Genomic DNA, 17,603 nt, shown 5'->3' on the forward strand with positions numbered 1-17,603 from the left:
TGTACATGTGTGTATATATCTATGTACATGTATATATCAATGTATATACATATATATATATATATATTCCTGCAAGGGATTGAGGAAGCTGAGATTGGCCGAGAAGCACCCCTTTTGAAACATCTTTACTGCCGTCAGTACTCAGACACGCAGAAACGGCGGCGGAGGTTGTGTAGAGGCGCGCCGGGACTCGCTTGGGGTCTCCCTGTCTGTGTTTCAGCCTCCATTTCGTAGATCACTACGGTGTACCAAGAGCCAAAGCGTTTTCTCTCGCACAGAAACCTTCTTGCTTGACAGTGTGTCTCCAGACTCGCTTCAAATAATACACACTCCTACAAGGAGACATGCCTCGGTGCTCTGCCGGCGGTGGGCTGCGTTCTGTGAACAAAGGAGCGCGTGAGAACAGCCACGATTCCCCGCCGCGACCGTATTCGTCCTGGGTCGCACAAGATGAGGCTCCTCACAGCGGAGCTCCGCCTGCCGTTGATTGTCTACACTTTTCCCCGGTTTCTGTGCTAAACAATCGCTACAGAACGACTCTGGAGATCCTCGAGTTTCGCTCTCCTAATCAGAAACGAGTGCGTGATGTACCTGCTTCAAAGCGTTTCTTCCCTCTTTCCGCCCCTGCGACAGGCAGAAAAACAGCCTCCCTGCAACTCCGCAAAAAGTTCCCCTTCGCGTTTCTCTCCTTTCCGTGTCTCACCTTGCAGCCTTCTCCTCTGCGTGACTAAAAAATCGATTTTTCCGACCTCCCTCCGTCTCCCCAACGCCTCTCATCCAAGAAACAGACACACAGACATACCTACGACACTGAGTAGGCAGTCCTCCACACGGACAGAATGCACGGTCACCCCCCCGTCCCCTCTAGACCTGTGCTTGCTGTAACCATGTGAGAAGTCTGGCCCATCTCCGTTTCCACGCGTTCCTCCTCTTCCCCATTCCGCGTCTCTTTTCAATTTCTCTTCTACGCAGTCGCTTCTTATTCTCGAGAAACCACAACCGACTGCTCTCTCCCCTCCTTCCTCTCACGTGCATCGGTCGCCTGCCACCCTGCACCTCTCCTCTTTCCTCCCTTCCTCTCCGTCCCTGTTCTTTCTTCTGTTTCCATCTCCCTCTCCATTCTTATTCTCTCTCCATCTCGGCTGCGATCTGTTCACCCCCGCTCCCTCGGTCTTCTCTCTCGTTCTCTCCTTTGCTCTCTTCCGGGAGCGCGTTCGGCGTCCGGCAGCCTGGAACTGCATGCAACGCCCGGGCGAGGAACGACGCAGCCACGGGGAGAAGCGGCCGAGCTACAGAGGCGCAGAGGCGCGCGGAGGAGGCGCACGAAGCAAGATGCAGCAGCGAAGATCTGCAAGTCTCGGTTGCCTCCCCACCCAGAGAAGACGCGGCTCTTGCCTCCGCTGTTTTCGCTTCGTCGCCAAACAGCGAAGCCGACAGTGTCGCAGCAGCAAAGCTCTCCGTCCGTCGGGGGGAAGTCTCTGTCGCGAGAGAGCCTGAGGCCGAGAGACGAAAAGGGGAGGAAGCACTGGGAAGAGAGAGCGGCGCTCTCCTGTCTCTCTCTGCGAGGGCGCAGAAGCCGCGAAGGTGGAACAGGAAACAGGAGCCGACCCCTAGGAACGTCGCTGCGACGAAGAAGAAGGAGAGAGACAGTCGAAAGAGAAGGGAGAGGAAAAACCGGAAGAGCAGCGCGAGCGGAGGTGCAACCACCCACGAACAAACGAAGCGCACCAGAGCGCCCCTGCAACGCAGAAACAAAGGAAAGGAATCTCATGAGACACCGAGGCGAGCGTGAAAAGGAACCAAGGCGACGGCGAGGTAGACACCCGGGAAGCATCCGTACTTCACCACAAAACAGACGCAGCACAGAGAGACGCCCCAGCCAAACGTTTGAAGCCCAGCGCAGATGTCCAAACGAAAAACACAAAAATGTATCTCTATCAAGAGACATCAGTGGATGTCTACAGAGAAACATCGACACCGCATGCATGTATTAATACACACATAGAGACGCGTTTACGGATGTAAACAAACACATGCACACATATACAAACTTGCATTTGGATACATCGATAAGTACCTGTATATCATCGCAGGCATAAATATATATACATCTATATACATATGTATATACTAATATATATATATATATATATATATATATGCATTTATGTGTGGGTGAAACTACACCTGTTAAACACATGTGAATTCGTTAATGCGTCGCCTCTTCGTCATGCTTGCGAAAAGGGGAGTGTCAGCGACTTCTCAAAGAATGCCATCTGAATTATTCCTCGCCTCTAGCCGCCCTTCCGCGCCTTCACCCCCCCCCCCCCCTCGCCTGCTGTCTTGTGTCTGACCAGGAACGAAAGACGAGGAGAAGAAGAGAGCAGATGGCAGCTAAGGGCGCTGTCTTTGGAGTTCTCGTTCTCCACGATCTGTAGTGGAACTTCTCTTTCGTATCTCCTGTTTCTCTGCCTTGCGTATCTGCGTTTTCGCCTTGCTCGAAGCTCTCGTCCGTCGACAGCGCGGAAGGCGGTGCACCGGTAGCCGAGCTAAAGGGCAGGCTCCACAGAAACGCCTTCATCTGGTAAAAGAGAGAGGACGCGGCCGCCGATTTCTCTGTCTCGACCTCTGTCGCATCGAATGCCGAGGAGTCTTCCGTGGACACAGTTCCGGGATCCTCTCTTCTTGCCAGCGAGAAGTCGCCGTCCGGCAGACGGAACGCGCCTCTGCGTGACGAGAAACGCGAAAGAAAGTCACTAAGAAGCGAGACGAAGGGCGCCGCTGAAGGGTATTCTTGTTTAGCAGACGACGAGGACGAAAACGCATGCGGCGCGTACGAGGGAGGCTCCGAAATCAGGAACCGGTGTCGATGCTCAGGAAACTCAGCTGCGAGCGCCTCCATGATTCTGCGAAACTTCGCCTCGCTCTCGTCGAACAAATCAACAGACGAAAACGCAAACTTCTCCGGAGACGCACTCAGAGCCCGCGGCCACTGCCAAGCGAGAAGCAGAAGCTGCAGGAGTCGCAAAGAGAAAAGAGCCTTCACACATACAGAGAAGTGGAACAGAAGCAAAGATAGACAAAGGGGTCAAGAAAAAGCGCGAAGAGAGAGAAGAGAGAGAACAGAGAAAGAAGCGAAAGAAGAGAGAGAGAGGAGAGATTAAAAAAATGAACATGGAACGAACACTGGAAGAGAAGACAAAGAGGAGATCACACAAAGATAGAAACCAGTGGTAGGAAAGTGCAGAGCGGAGATATGATGAGCCTGGATGAACTGACATGTAAATTTAGCAGTGAAAAAAAATCGAACACCTACACATACCGTGTTTCCATTAACAAATCACACAGTACCCTTTTTCGACAAAATTTACATCTACATGTTTGCATAGATACACACATATATGTATATATATATATATTTATATCTTTGTGTCTATGTGTGGATGTCAGATTTTATCGACACAGTGTGGGTGTATTTCCTGACCCCATGAGGCATCTTGTGCGAATGAGAATTTCCTCGAGTTCCCCCAGCGTCTCTCCCTTCCTTGTGTCTTCAGCGTTCTGTGTCTACCTTGCGGATGAAGCAGAAGAGAAGAATTCCAAGCGTCACTCGTCTGAGAATGGTCATTTCCTTTGCCTCTCTTTCTCTGCGTCCTCTTTTCGGAGTCTCTGCCTCCGGGACTGTCACGCAGAGCTCTCGCGTTTCCGCGCTCGCTGTGGAAAGGTCGATTCTCTCCGCATGTGTGGAAGCCCAGGTGCGCTTTCCCCCGCTCTCTCTCCGCTGCGCGCCAGTCGCCAGCTGCTCTCCTTCGTCGCTCCTCTCGACTTCTCGCAGGGCGCGGTGCGACGCGGGAGACGCCGGAGCGGCGGCGGCCGCGAGGGAATCGGAAGCCACAAGGCGAGAGGACGTAGAAGAAAGACGAGGAAACGAGGGGAAACGAGAAGAAGCAGACCAGCCGGAACCGTCAAACTCGGGCCACCGCCTGTCCCCACACATCTGTTCGTCGCCTACAGAGAGAGAAATGGCGGAGGAAAAGGGAGAAAAGGAAGAGGAAACGGAAGAGGAGGAAGAAGAGAAAGAGGAGGAGGAAGTGCAGATAGAAGAGGCGGAAGTGGAGGAAGAAGAGGGGGAAGTGGAGGAAGAAGAGGCGGAAGGAACGTTTGGCTGCTGTCGCAGTTGGAGAGTCCGAGAGGAGAAGGACCGATGAACGAAAGACGAGAGACAAAGTCGACACGATGGCGTCTTGGAGGCTGAAGAGGAAGACGAAAAAGAGGGAGGAGAAGCATATTCAGACGAAAGAGAGGAAGACGAAGAGGAAAACGAGGAGACAGCGAAAGAAGGAAGCGAGTGCGGGCAGGGAAACTCGACACTTGCAGTGTCTGTCGCCTCCTGGCTTCCTTCTTCTCTCGAGGCTTCTGTCAGCGAAGCTCGCCGTGGAGCTACCTCCGCGGGAGGCTCAGCGGAGCCTGCTGCCTGGCTGCCCTGTTTCTTTCGGGAGCTCGAAAAGGAGACAGTGTCTCGGGTGAGCTGCGCCGAAGCAAGCGGGGCGAATTCTCTTCCAGCATGGAAAACGTCGTCAACGGAAGTGACAAAGAGAGAGCTGCGTTTCTGCTCCATCCTGTCTTCTTCTCCCGTCCAAAAATGCGCCTCTCCGGGCTCGGTCTTGCCTCCTCTCTCGACAGAAACGAGAGATGCGCCACCGCCTTTATTCGACCCCGAGCTCGGAAACCAAGAAGAGAAAGAAGCGGCGAACGCAGACTCTGTTTTCTCGGTTGCGGGGGCCTTCCTATGTACTACTGTGTGCAGCCTCTCTCGTCTGTCGTCTCGAGTCTCCACCAGAGCTCCAGACTCGGCGTCTCCCCAGAGTGTCTGTCCTTTGGGGACCGTGTGAGCGGCACAGCTCCGTGCTTTCTTCTCTCCTCGCTCTTCCGCGTCTTCTCGTCTCCTCTCTTCGGCGCTCTCCTCCTTCAAGCGGTCTAGGCAGCTACCTCCGACGGGGGTCGAGAGGTCCTCCCCTATGCTCTCTCTCGCGGTCCCTGCTTCCTCGTCTGCGCTTGATCTCCTTCCACGATCGAGCTTCCTTAAATCTCCTGAGAGCTTGCAAGACGTCCGTGTCGCTGCGCAAGCAGCCGCGCCAGGCGACGAAGCCCCGCAAAGAAGAGTTACACTTCTGCTTTCCACTGCCCGCTGTTCGTCTATCTGCGAAGCAGAAGAAAAAGAAAACGACGACGGAGGCGAAGAGCGTCGACAGTGTCTGCGCCATGCAGAGCGAGACTCTCCGGCCACTAACGACCCGTTTCCCGGCGGACTTTGGCTTTCACCGCATGCGGAGATCTCAGTGGAGAGAGAGGGAGGGCCATCTGCATGCGAAGAAGACGCAGCGGACAAGGAACGACCTTCAGGCGGACTGCTCTCTCGTTTTCTTCTCGCGTAAAGCTCTTGAAGACGGGCGCTTCTTCGCACATTCTCGACAGGCGGAGAACGCGCGATATCTGCCGCGGCCGCCGCCTTCCTCCCAAGTGTACAGGCAGCGCCCCGCGAGCTGTCGGGTCGCCTCATCTCTTCCGCCTCCTCCCCTGTACAGACACTCGGCTCTTCGCGCATGCAGTCAGGCGCGGCGGCAAAGGACTCAGTGTGAAAGGGAGAACACGAAGAAGAAGACGTTGAAAAGGACGACGAACTTGAAAAGGAAGAAGAAGGCGGCAAGAAAGAAGAAGAGGGAAAGAGAAAGGAAGAGGCGGTGGTGGTGGAGAAAGAAGGCGATCCGGAGGAAGGGGGGACCGTCGTTTTCGTCTCTGTCGAAGCACGGAAGCGAAACGAGGACGCGTCGTCACGAAAAGCAAGAGAATCTCGATCTAAAACAGGCCTCTTTTCCTCCTCGCGTTCTGTCTCAGCTGAGACGGTCGCCACGCTGCACCGAACTGTCGGCGCGAGTTCGTCGGTGTGAGGCGACTCGCAGAAGCCGGAAGGTCGGAGAGGAGACAAGGAGACATCAGGAGAGACGCCAGAGAGAAGGGCGGAACACGAAGGGGGAAACGATGGCCGGGGTGTCGAAAAAAACCAAGCGGCTTTCGCAGGCGACTCTGCTTGTGTGCATGGGGCCGCTGAAGAATGACATCGTGCTCTAGCTACCGGTGAACGAGGAGGACTCCACACTGGCGCGCCCAGCCGCAGAAGACAAGTTTCTTCCTTTCGAGGGAGAGAAAAGGCAGAAGCTTCGTACACATTTCCGGGGAAGAAGGATTCGCCGCTGCTCGAGCTCTCAGTCGCCCGGCGCAGTGTCGCAGGTCGACCGCGAGAAGAAACTCGCCGCACGCCAGGTGTATGTCCACCTGACGCAGCCTCGGTCTCCCTGGCGGTGCAGGGCTTGCATCCGTCCTGCGGAGGAGAGGCGACAGACGAAGCCAGAAAATCATCGGAAGAAGAGGAGGAAAGAGAAGAGACAAGGAGACAGTTCTGAACGATTTGTGGCGACTTGAAGTGAGGAGGACTGCCTCCAGAGTCATCGGGAGGGACAGCCGCTTGTGGAATGCTCTGTCTTTTAGGAAAGCGCTCAAACACTTCGATCTGCGGCCCTTGCTCTCCGCGGTTCGAACAGCAGGTTCCACGCACCATGCGAGACTGCATGCATGCAGAAAAGGAGACATGCGATACTGAAGAGACCCCGGAGACAGAGGAGGAAGCAGCGAGGCCGGTGGATGCCTGGGGCGCAGTTGCCGTAGAGGCGACGAGCCTAGGACGGAGACGAAAGCGAGGCAAGTCGCCTGTGTCCTGGGAGGGTGGCTGATGGAGACCGGCTGCATGCAGCCGGTCTCCATCAGCCTGGTCTCTGAGGACTACATGCGGCGAACAGGCAGACGGACGAAGGGGCAGGCAATTTCCTTGCTCGCGGTTCAGCCGCGGTTCCCTGTCATTCGAGTGCGCCGGGTCGCGAGACAGAGCTCGTCTTGACATGGCGACTCGAGGAGAACAGGCGAAAAGCAGAAGGGCACGGAGGGAGAAAAGAAGAAAGGACGGCAACAGGGAGAGGAAGGGAGGCCGAGGAGAGAGGAAAAAAGGGAGCCGAGGCAAGGACGAAGGAGAGTTTCTGCTGCAGAAAAATTCGAGAACTCGGTAAACCGTCTGCCATCCAAGACGACAGCGATCCGCGAAAAGGTGCCGTTTTCAGAAGCAAGGAAGGAAGTGAGAAGACAGGGGGAAACGAGGGAGGGCCTCGACGCCCTTTCGAAAGGAGGAAGACATGAAAGAAGCAGCGGAGAGACGCGAGTGAGTTGAGGGTCGAGAAGTCTGTCGGCGTGCGACGGACGGGAGAGTCGAAAAGTTGTCCTACTTGAGTTGGAAAGCGATTAGGAGGAAGAAACCAAGATAAGCGCTGGGTCGATAGCTGCACAAGAAGAATAGAATCGAAAACGAAAAAGGAAACAGCCTGGTTCCTGACAAAGTGTGTGCAGCCCCCCTCTGTGACGAGGGCGCCACGAAGCGGTTGTCTTGTACACAAGGTCAGAGTTGAAGAAAGATCTCGAGGAAAAAAGAAGGCTGCGCCGATGCTTTACAGACCCTTGAGGCCGCGTTGGCGGAGAAACCTCGAAGACGCGGCGCAAAAAAAAACGGGCAAAAGGTGGAACGCGCTTTCGTGGAAACCCCGCGAGCTGGCTGGCGCCTCCGTCCAGGTGTATGTACACCCGGTAACGGGAGATTCAGACAGAGGCAGGACTGAAAAAGCACCTGTGGGTTTTCGCAGTGTCTGGTTCAGAACGCGAATTTACTGAGGTGCAGAGGGAGCACGAAAAGAAAAAAGCTCGCGGTGAACCGGCTGTTTCTCGCCGTCGCTGCGAGAAAAGAAACTCAGCCCGCATCTGCCGCGACTTCCTCGGGCAGGAAGGGTGAGGAAGTGCGAGACGGAGGCGTGATTCAAACTGCAATCTCGCATCGGGTATCGGCAAAAAGCGTTTTCCACCTCGTCCATTTGGAGAAGAAAGCGCAAACGAAAGCGGGAAGTCTAAACCGTTTCTCCATGCGTCGGAAAACATCGGTGTCCTGCGCAACAGCTGGTGCGTGCACAGTGTCGCTGCTCGCTGGTCTGCGTTTTTTTCGTGACGAGACACACTGGTGGAGTCACAACAAACCGGAGGAAAAGAATCTCTGACTCTCTGCAACATGCAGAACTTCCTCTCGCTTTTTCGTCGTTATCTAAAGGTGGCGCGACGGCGACAGACATTCGTCGATTTTGTGTGTGGACGTTATACCTGCATTTTGGGAGGACGCCGTCTCGTTGGTGATAAGACTGCGTGGCAAAAAGTCTCTCCTCTTCACCTGTAGTACCGCGCGTTGGCCACATTCACTCTAGACGCGCAAAAAGGACAGTTTTGTGCAAGCAAATCTGTGGACAGAAAGGCAGAGCGAAAAAAGTGGAACAGAGAGAGTATGCATCGTGACCATCCCACTAAGAAGACACAGCCGAGATTCACCCGAGTAGTTCTGCGGTCAAGACTTCAACTTCTTCGCAGCGAATCCGTGGTACAGAAGAAGACAGGAAAGAGTGCCGCAGGAAAGAAGTCTTCAGGAAAGGGAGGGACTTCCATCCGTCTTCTTTCGGCGCTTTCGGAAGGCTTCCATCTTTAGAGTCAAATTGGAGTGTGACACACATGCCTCTGCAGCTTAGTGGCGAGCCTTTCTGATGAGGTGGGTGCTTGGCAGAGATTCTTGCGAGGCTTGTAACAAGTTAGACAAGAAGAGGACGAGATTACACAGCATTTCGGCGTCTGCGTAGTCGCCTTCTCTCGCTGTGAAAATGCGTGACACGAGTAATCCACTTGTGACGCCGAAAACAGGACGTCAAAGTGGAAGCCGACCCTTGAGCTGTCGTGGGGCACCTTGACACAGCCTGGCGGTGTGTGTACATGAAGACGGAGAACTTCTGCAGCCCCAGGCCGACGGAGTCAGAGGTGCAAAAGAAACTTCTCAAACCTCTGTCTTTCAAGCGGTAGATGTTTGCGTAATTTGTGGCTTTCGACTCGCACGAAGAATGCGTTGAGTCAGGTCTCCGTCCAGCCTTGTATTCGGGTTCGACACAGGCAGCTTGGAAAGCGTCAGGAAGTCTGCGAATGCTCTAAGCAGTGTCACACAAAGCTTAAATGGACGCAAGCTTGTTTCGCAAGGTTTTGTGTTTGACTCATTCATTACGCACATATCTACCGCTTGAAGGAAAGAGGTTTGAGAAGTTTCTTCTTCACCCGTAACTCCGTTGGTGTGGGGCTGCTGAAGTCCTCCGTCTTCTACGAGGGATCTCGCAGGTCGCTCTGTAAAGCGTTCACTCTCTCTGCGGTGTCACACATGGATGTTCGAAAGATTCTCCTCTATTCAATGAGAGCTGCACACGGTGACTCTGAGTGATGTCGTTCTCTCCCCGAGAAACGAATGCGGAGAAGGGGGGAACTGCCGCGTTGGCGATTTGCAGACCTCCGACAGGTGTGTACGAACCAGGCGATCTCTGCTAACAACGGCTGCGACTTTCAAGGACCATACCACTCGGCCTCACTTGCACCTTCCTCCTCAGACACACTCTCGAGAGCCAGCGTCCTTTACCGCACCAAAAAAGGAGAAGTGTAGAAGCGAGGAGGACTGTGCAGACGGTTGTCTCAGCTTTCTCGCCGGGGTGTGTCTGCTTTTTATTCGCAACTACACTATCTACACTATCTCGAGGCGTCCCGTAAAGACTTCAACACCCCCCGAAGGCACTGAGAAAAAACGTTACCAGAGACGAAGGCATGCTGCCTTTTAGGGAGAAGCAGAGCGGGAGCAACTGACATGTCGCAGTTCCGGAGACAGACGCCTGGCACACACCCCCTTTCAAAGACCGTGTTGGTCGGGCGGCCAGGTGTAACGATCGAAGTTCACCAGTTTCAGCTGTGTAGACAGTCTAGGGCGTTTGCTGCGGGAGTCAGACGGTCCTGAGTTAGTTGGTTGGTCTCGCTCCGTACTGGAACCCGAGTAAGAACAAATAAAAAGAGGAAAGGGAGTACGGCAGGCAGGGTGGAAAAGTGTAGAACCCGCAGCGTGCTTGACGACCGCTACACTCTGATCCTTATCCCCACAGCTTCGACGGAGAAGTGTAGGCGCGAACAAGCTTCTCAGCGATGGAAGTTACGACTGTTGCTCTTGCAGGTACTAAGATCTCAATTCGAGATGCAGCTGCGCGGCTGGTTGAGCGACTTGTCGATGTCTAGGTCTCGTCCAGCTGCTTGAGAGTGAGAACTTTCCTTTTCCCCGTGAGAGAAGACCTTTCTCAGAAACAAGAGGAGACCTCGTTGGAACATGCTTAGGAAGGAAACGTGGACACGGTGTGACCACATGCGTTCGAAGTTCCACTTGCGAAAGTTTCTCTGGCCTCTCCGGGCACCCGACTCCCAGCGAACAATCCAAATAAACAGTGTCGCTAGTCTTCGCGGCAAGGAAGAGGAAAACGCTGGAGACCACAAGTCTCTGCGTTCTCGTACATCGTCTCATTTGAATCCGTCTGTCTCACCGAACGGCCTTCCCTTGTTGAGCAGTATTTAAAATCGCCTCGGTGATTCGCCGCGCGGACTTAGCGTATACGGATGATGGGGTTCCCCGAAAACAGAGACCCGACAAAAACCAGGAGCGAAGGAAGAAGGACAGGAAGTCTGGAGAGACTGCATTGTTTATCCTCATCTGCTTTTTGTTCTGCACACTTAGAAGGAGTTGAGGGGGTACGATGTGACCTGCTCCACCGCATCGCAGCTCTCAAGTTTCTCGCGCCTGCGCGGTATTTTCGACGAGGAGAGCGCTAGCGAAGAACAGCGAAAAGACAGACTCTCTGCTGTCCGCATCTCTTGTCCCTGCGAAATCTTCCACGTCTTGTGCTTTCCAAGTTTCTTCGATGCACATCTCAGTGGAACGCGTTCCCGAAGGCGAGATGTTTCTTCGTCTTTTCTTGACTCTCGAAAGAAGTTTGCTTTTCCCGCTTTTCAGCTCCCTTTTTTCCACCCAACTCTGTGACTTTTCGCCCTCTGAACTTTCGCCGTGTTTCGCTGCTCTGCTCTGGCGCTTGCTTTTCCTGTTTCTGCCCTTCTCACTTGTTCTCTCGAGTTCCACGTCACTTTCGTTTCCTTCCCTGTCATTGCGGGGACGCAGACGCGCTCAAAATCGCACTGACTGGCGCGGTTGCCACGGTGCTTTCGCTGTCTCCCGCGTGTCTCCCCTGCCTGGGAGCGAACGCGGCGGCTCCGACAGGTGGCTATCCTCTCTCCGCGTTTTTCTTTCTCCGCTTTGCCTTCTCTTCGCTGGTTTCCTTCGCTTCCGTCCTCTCCCATCTCTGCCCTTCTCCTTCGCCCGTTGCCTTTGTGCCTTCTCCTGGCTCTGCTGCCGTCTACCTCCGCTACTACAGCGTCGTGTCTGCTCTTGCCACACAACGCCGCAGAGCCGCCGTGAAGGGCCTCTCTCTTTTCTCTCTTTTCTCTCTTTTCTCTCTTCTCTCTCTTCTCTCTCTTCTCTCTCTTCTCTCTCTTCTCTCTCGAGTTCAACAGACCAGCAGAAAACGCACAAAACGAGGGGGGCGTCCACCAGCACGGCGTCACGGAGACCGAGGGGGAGACCCCCGCTGCCTCTTCTCCCCGATGTCTTGCGAAGACCTTCGTCGTCGGATTCCTGCCTTCTTCGGAGTCTCTTATGCCCTTCTTTTCAGAAGGCCTGTCAGCAGGGAAACGTAGGAACATTCTCTCTCACCAGCCGTTTCCGCCGCTCGACTTCTGTCATTCTGACAACAACACTCTCCTCGACATCTCCCTCACTCTTCTCCTTGTCTCCTCCCTTTGTGTTTATCCATCTTCTCCCTTCGTCGCTTCGGCCTCCGGTCTTTTATCTCTTTCTCCCACTGTCCTCGCCCCCGATGAATTAGATCCTGGCGAAGGGCGCCATCTCCGATGGATCCCCCGGCGCGCCTCCAGAGCCTTGATCAGCGCCTGGGGCCTTCGCCCCAGTGTGGGGACCTCGCGGCTGAGCTCGAGGGCGGACCCTGGGCCTCCTGCGCCACGCAGATCGCCCCACAGTCCCTGTCTCCTCGCCGCGGAGACAGTGGCCCTCGAGACGCGCCAGCCCACACACAGGCGCAGTTCTACGACCGCGTGGGTTTCGCCAGTCGCGCGAACAGCCACCTAGTGCCGCAGCGAGAGCTCTACGCGCATGCATGCGAACCAGTGGGCCTTCCGCCGACTCAGGGCATCGGCCTCTCGCAGAACTGCGAACGCTTCTTCTCGCCCAACGCCCAGACTCAGTGCGGGTCTGAACACCCAGGTGCAGCGTTTCATGCGGGGGCCGAGGCGAGGCCTCTGTGGAGAGAAGGCGCAGGCGCGGGCCTTCTGCCTGGATGCGCCGCCAGCGTCTCTCTCCAGCACCTGCGATTCAATCAACAGAGACAGAGAGCAGCGGTGTTTGCCGCCATGCACGAAGCTGCGAATCTTCCTGAGTTTTATCGAGAACGAAGCAGTGCTGACGCCGCTGCTCTTCCTCTTCATCCTTCTCTTGCTCCTCATCCTTCTCTTGCGCCTCATCAGTCTGTAGCTCCTCATCAGTCTGTAGCTCCTCATCAATCTGTAGGTCCTCATCCTTCTCTTGCGCCTCATCAGTTTGTAGGTCCTCATCCTTCTCTCTCCCCTCATCAGTTTGTTGCTCCTCATTCTTCTCTTGCGCCTCATCCGTCTGTAGCTCCTCATCAATCTGGGGTTGCTGCGTTCAGCTTTCCTCGCCAGGACGCGGGTCAAAGTGAAGGAAGCGGCTGGTCGCTCCCCGCGGGGACGCGCAGAGGCGAAGGAGACAGTGGCCCCGAGAGAAGCGAGACAGAGCAGCAGGTCGAAAACGAGCACCTGGGGGAAGAAGGCAAGCGAGAGGAGCACATGCATGTGAGAGGAGGCGGAAAGGGGGCGAAGAAGAAAGGCGGCGGAGAGACGAGGCCGCGAGCACGAGCGCCGAAAGGGAGGCCGGGCGTAGGGCCTGCTCTTCCGGATCCTGTTCGCCACTCCAGAGACGGTGGCGGAGCTCCGCCTCAGTCTCTCAGCAGGCCTGCAGACGCCGAGGGTGTAAACCAAGAAGCCTGTGCTCCCTTCGAGACTGAAAGGGATTCCGCAGGGCTCTCTCGAGTCGACGACGAGAGCGTGGCTTCTAAGAAGTCGACCAAGCACCTAGGCTTGAGTTCCCTCCCGACGCGAGGCGCGGAGACTCGCTGTGGACCTCGAGGAATAGAGAAGACCTGGCCTCGCCAAGAAGGCGCAGAAGGTCTTGCGTGCAAGATAGGTAGGGGTTCAAGGAGAGGATCGTCGGAATCAACTGTCAGCTCTGCAGACTGGTGTTCTCTGATCCCGGACGATATCTACAACTCGTTCTCTCTGCTTGAATCCACTTCAGCCGCCTCCACCCCCCAGCTGCGTCCTACAAACCCGATCGAACCTCAGAGAGACCGCGACACCCACAGTCCACCGTCCTGTCGCTTACCTCTCCGTCTCCCGCCCTCCTCTTCTTCCTCTTCTTCCTCTTCTTCGTCGTCTTCCTCTTCTTCCTCTTCTTCGTCTCTCTCTTCTTTAGGTGCGAGGTCGGGTGCGCGCGTTTGTCCTTCCTCTCGTTCGTCGACGTCGGCGAGTGAAGAGGCGGCGGCGCTCCGCGCTGTCTTGTCTGCTCTCGGAGAAAGTCGCATGAAGGGGGGCGCCCGAGGCAGCTCGCGAGCTTCGTCTGTCGCTGTGGAAGTCCCCGCGTGTCTAGCGGCTTCTCGCACTCTGGCGACTTTCTTTGAGCACATCCTGTCGGTCGACGACTTCGCTTTCATGGCCGCGAAACACAGCCCGGGTCTACCGGCGCTGAATCCCGTCCAGCGTCTCGAGGCTCTCCAGCGACTCTGCTGTTCGCTCACGGCAGCGCTACATGCTCACCAGGCGCTACGGCTCGACGCGGGCATGCGAATCGGCGGAGCTTTCTCCCGAGAGGCAGTGGACTCAACTGGGTGTTCTGCTCCTCTAGGACCCGACAGCCTGTCTCCGCTGGGTCTCCTCCAAGGCGCGGGTGCGCCTGGAGCGGAGACGAGCTCGCGAGGTGAGTTGTGGGGCCTCACGACCGCGGTCGAGAGACGGCGCCGCGGCGGCGGGCCCAGCCAGGAGGCTGGCGCGTCGGGCGAGGGTGCGAGGGCCGCAGAGGTCTGGCGAGGAGGGATTTCTCCTCAGAATGCGCCGATTTTTTTGCGGTGTCGACAGGAACAGCTTCTGCATCAAATGCGAAAGTGGCGCTCGGCCTTCCCGCAGCCATTCGACATGGAAGGGTCCAGCTTCATCCCGCGGAATCTGAGAGAAGCTCGAGTTGGAGGCGAAGGGACCGGAACGAAGATCGAGTCTTCCAGGCGCCTCGCGTCGCTGCTCGTCTCAGCCTCGCCTGTGACCGACTCGTCGCAGCCGCCTCCGGAGAGACTGAGGTTTGCAGGCGTCGGCCTGGAGTCGCCAGCTGAGGCTGGGGCCTTGGGAGCTCGAGACGGAGAACGAGACGCCGTGAAACAACCTGATGGAGAATTTGTAGGCGGCAAAGTCGAGCGGAAGGGGGAACTTGAAGCCGGTTCCCGAAGAGGCGAACAGGGCGTGGTGTCTCACCTCCAGAGGCTTCGCGCGGAAGGCGAGACCTCAGAGAGGGGTCAGCTGGAAGGGGGCTTTGAAACGCATGGGCAGCGTCGCCCTGAGTGTCAGGAGGACAGCAAGAGGCAGGAGGAACACACGGAGCGAACAGGGGAACAACTATTTTCGCAAGGGAGCGAAACTCCCGGATTCGGCGTGGCTGAAGTCCCCAGAGTTACTGAGGTGAAGCCTGAAGTGGAGACAGGAACAGTGAATGGTGAGAATAAGAGCGGGGGCGACGTGGAGCGTTCACTGAAGAGGAAGAAAAAGGATAGGAAGAAGCGGCGCGAGTTGTCTGCAGAGTCTGACGGCGACGTGGAACACAAGGGCAAGAAGCGCGGTCGGGAACAAATGCGGCCTCCGACCTCCGGAGGAGATGCGTCGGACGCCGAGGGTTTGTCTCGGGGGGAGACAGACGAGCAGGTCGAGCCCAAGCGGAAGCGTAAACCAAGAAAAGAAGCTGATCTCGAGCCCCTTTCTCCGTCGTCAGTGGTGAGGCGCTCTCAGGTCTCCACAGATCCTGCGAGTCCGGAGTCGTGTAACCGCCTCTCTTCCTCTCTTCCCTCGGGGGCGCCCCAGGGCGAGAACCTGTCGCGCGAAGAGAAGAAGAAGACCAAGTTCGCGGAGGCTTCAGCCCTCGAGTGCAGAAAGAGAGAGAAGAAGTTCTTCGTTGCCGACTCCCGAAGTCGAGGGGGCGAAGGAATGGGCCCGAGTTCGGGGTCCTTTATTCTCGACGCGAACACTCCACGAATTCCCCGAAAGAAAACCAGAATGCTCGATGACTTGGAAGATGAGCCAGTCGCGGGATCCGTTGGGGGCCAAGAGAAAAGGGGGACGCGCCCGAAAAGCCTTGAGGAAGTCGATCCGTGGCTCACGGGCCCTGCACCGCAGAAGTTCCCCGAGTCGCCGCAGGCGCGAATCGGCGATGTCTCCGTCGGTCCTACTCTCTCCCCTCGACACGGTCCCCAGCCGAGCCCCCCCGCTCGTGCGCTCCCTCAGCGCCCTACGCCACACCCAGAGTTTCCGCCCGCGTCGCAAGCTGCCTTTCCACGCTTCAACCGGCCTGGCCCGGCGTTCGGCTCCGACCGCGAGGGCAGCCAGGCGTCGCGGTGGGGCAGTGGAGCCCAACGGGCCGGTCGACCCGGAGACCCTGTCTCCGGGGAGGTCGGCTGTCAGACGCTGACGAGTGTTGGGTGCCCGAAGCGGGGCGAGTGGAAGGGCCCTCGCCCTCGAGGTTTCGGCCACCAGCGGCCGCCGTTCCTCCCGCGTGACGGCGAGAGGGCGGCCGAGACCCGCGACACCGGACAGTTTGGCGCCCAGACCCGCGGGCCCTTTTGGGCTCTGCCCGGCGGCGGGGCGAGTTCCGCCGCCCCCGAGCATGGGCCTTCGCCCCAAGCAGCCAGGGGCCAGCGCCTGCGCCCGTCGATGCACCTCATGGGCCAAGTCCTCTGTGAAGCTGCGATTCCGCCGCCACCGCCCCCCGAGACGCCTCAGCGCGGGCCAGGACGAAACCCAAGCCAGGCGCACATGCCGCCTGTCCCTTTCTTCTCTTCTCTCCCCTGCGACCCACGGCGCCCTCCCGGATTCTTCGCGCCCTTCCGGCCGCCGGCGGGGCGCGGAGGGCAGCCCCGGGGCCCAGAGAGTGCGGCGGCCGTGCAGGCCGAAGCGAAGGAGAGAGGAGCCTTCTACGGAAGGCCCGGCGCGCCCCCTCAGACGGAGACTCACCATGTGGGGTACCACGGCTGTGGTTCTGCGCGGAGAGACCGGACGCGGGACGAGGAGGAAGAGGAAGAGGGCGAGGTCTCCGACGGGAGTGGTGGCGAGAGAGACAACAGCGCGGGGCCTGCCGCGCCTGGAAGCAATACGTCCGTTGGAAGGCCAGGCGGCGGCGCAGGCCCCCACCATGGGCATCTGGGGTATCGTGGGGCGCGCGACGGAGGAGACGGAAGAGATGAAGAGAAGAAAGAAGAAGGAGAAGAAGACTGAGGACGCTTCGGTGGACGAAACAAACGAAACAGATGGGTGTTTTTTCGATTGCACTCTGCGTGTTTGTGCTCGGCCGCCTCTCGAGTCTTACGTTGCGCTTTGCTGTGTCTCTTCTGTTCGTCGCTGCGTCTCCAGCTCGTTCTCACCTGCCTGCTGCCTTCTCCACTGTTCTTGCTTTCAAACTCGCTGTATCTCTTCTCTCTTTCCGTCTGGCGTGAGACGTCTTCCTCTGTGTCGCCGCGCTCTGCGGTTAACTTGTCATCACGTCTTCATTTGCTATCCATATTTCGTGGATTGCCTTCGCTGCATTGCCACAGACAGACAGACCCTCGAAGCCTTCCCCGGGATGGCAACTCGTGGCGAGCACAGGCGGAGACGGAAGCGAGTTTCGAACAGATTCGCTAGCCGGATCGGCTGGGAAGAAGAGTTTCTGAAGATGCAAGAGGCAGTCACCTGCGCCGTTTTATTCTTTTTCAAGGGATACGTAACCGGGCAGAGTTTCGTGGACCCGGACTGGGTTCGCCCTCCACGCCTGGCGCGAGCGAAAGAATCCGGACTGCCTTCTACGTGCACTTCAACTGAGTTCCCCACAAACTCGAATCACACATCCAAAGTTTTCTCGATGCATCCAAGGTTCCTACTCTTCTGTGGCAGTTGAGGAGAACAGCGAGTTCCTGCTTCGAGCGAAGTGTAGTGTTCTTATTCTTCCATGGCATTTGTGCAAAGCCAAGGACCCTCACGACCCGTTGACGTCTGCGCAACAGATTCGCGGAGTTTCCGGCTCCATTCAGCTCCTTCTTACCGTTGAGAACACTGACACTGCATACTTTCAGTTGATTCAAATGTTAGTCTGTTTTCGTGGAATCTGAGAACAAGGGCGAAGCCCCTGTTTTGGCTGAGGGCGTCTTTGTGTCTGACATCTCGGAAAAATTAAGAGTTCCTGGAAGCTGTTT

General features: G+C 56.8%; 2 protein-coding genes across 2 annotated transcripts; one reads left to right on the forward strand and one right to left on the reverse strand.

The window, feature by feature from the left end:
• Positions 1 to 70: 70 nt before the first annotated feature.
• Positions 71 to 8,012, reverse strand: TGME49_214630 (hypothetical protein). The gene is made up of 3 exons (XM_018779659.1): positions 3,572 to 8,012; positions 2,355 to 3,013; positions 71 to 1,738 (listed from the first exon to the last, which is right to left on the reverse strand). The coding sequence occupies exons 1-3, from the start codon at positions 6,953 to 6,955 to the stop codon at positions 1,123 to 1,125; spliced, it is 4,659 nt and encodes a 1,552-aa protein (XP_018635724.1). The 5' UTR covers positions 6,956 to 8,012; the 3' UTR covers positions 71 to 1,122.
• Positions 8,013 to 9,322: 1,310 nt separating this feature from the next.
• On the forward strand, positions 9,323 to 17,546 carry TGME49_214740 (hypothetical protein). The gene has a single exon (XM_002370754.2). It carries the CDS (start codon positions 11,944 to 11,946, stop codon positions 16,648 to 16,650), a length of 4,707 nt encoding a protein of 1,568 aa, XP_002370795.1. The 5' UTR covers positions 9,323 to 11,943; the 3' UTR covers positions 16,651 to 17,546.
• The last annotated feature ends 57 nt before the right edge of the window (positions 17,547 to 17,603 follow it).

This window comes from Toxoplasma gondii, chromosome X (assembly GCF_000006565.2).
Source record: "Toxoplasma gondii ME49 chromosome X, whole genome shotgun sequence".
In the NCBI taxonomy this organism is placed as follows: domain Eukaryota; phylum Apicomplexa; class Conoidasida; order Eucoccidiorida; family Sarcocystidae; genus Toxoplasma; species Toxoplasma gondii.

Excerpts from the sequence above, each read along its gene's own strand:
- TGME49_214630 (XM_018779659.1), bottom strand. The coding sequence starts at position 6,955 with ATGTCAAGACGAGCTCTGTCTCGCGACCCGGCGCACTCGAATGACAGG. Across the intron at positions 3,014-3,571 it reads TCTTCTGCTTCATCCGCAAG|CTTCTGCTTCTCGCTTGGCA; the intron begins GTAGACACAGAA and ends CGACTCCTGCAG. Across the intron at positions 1,739-2,354 it reads CTCCTCGTCTTTCGTTCCTG|GGGCGCTCTGGTGCGCTTCG; the intron begins GTCAGACACAAG and ends TCTGCGTTGCAG.
- TGME49_214740 (XM_002370754.2), top strand. The coding sequence starts at position 11,944 with ATGGATCCCCCGGCGCGCCTCCAGAGCCTTGATCAGCGCCTGGGGCCT.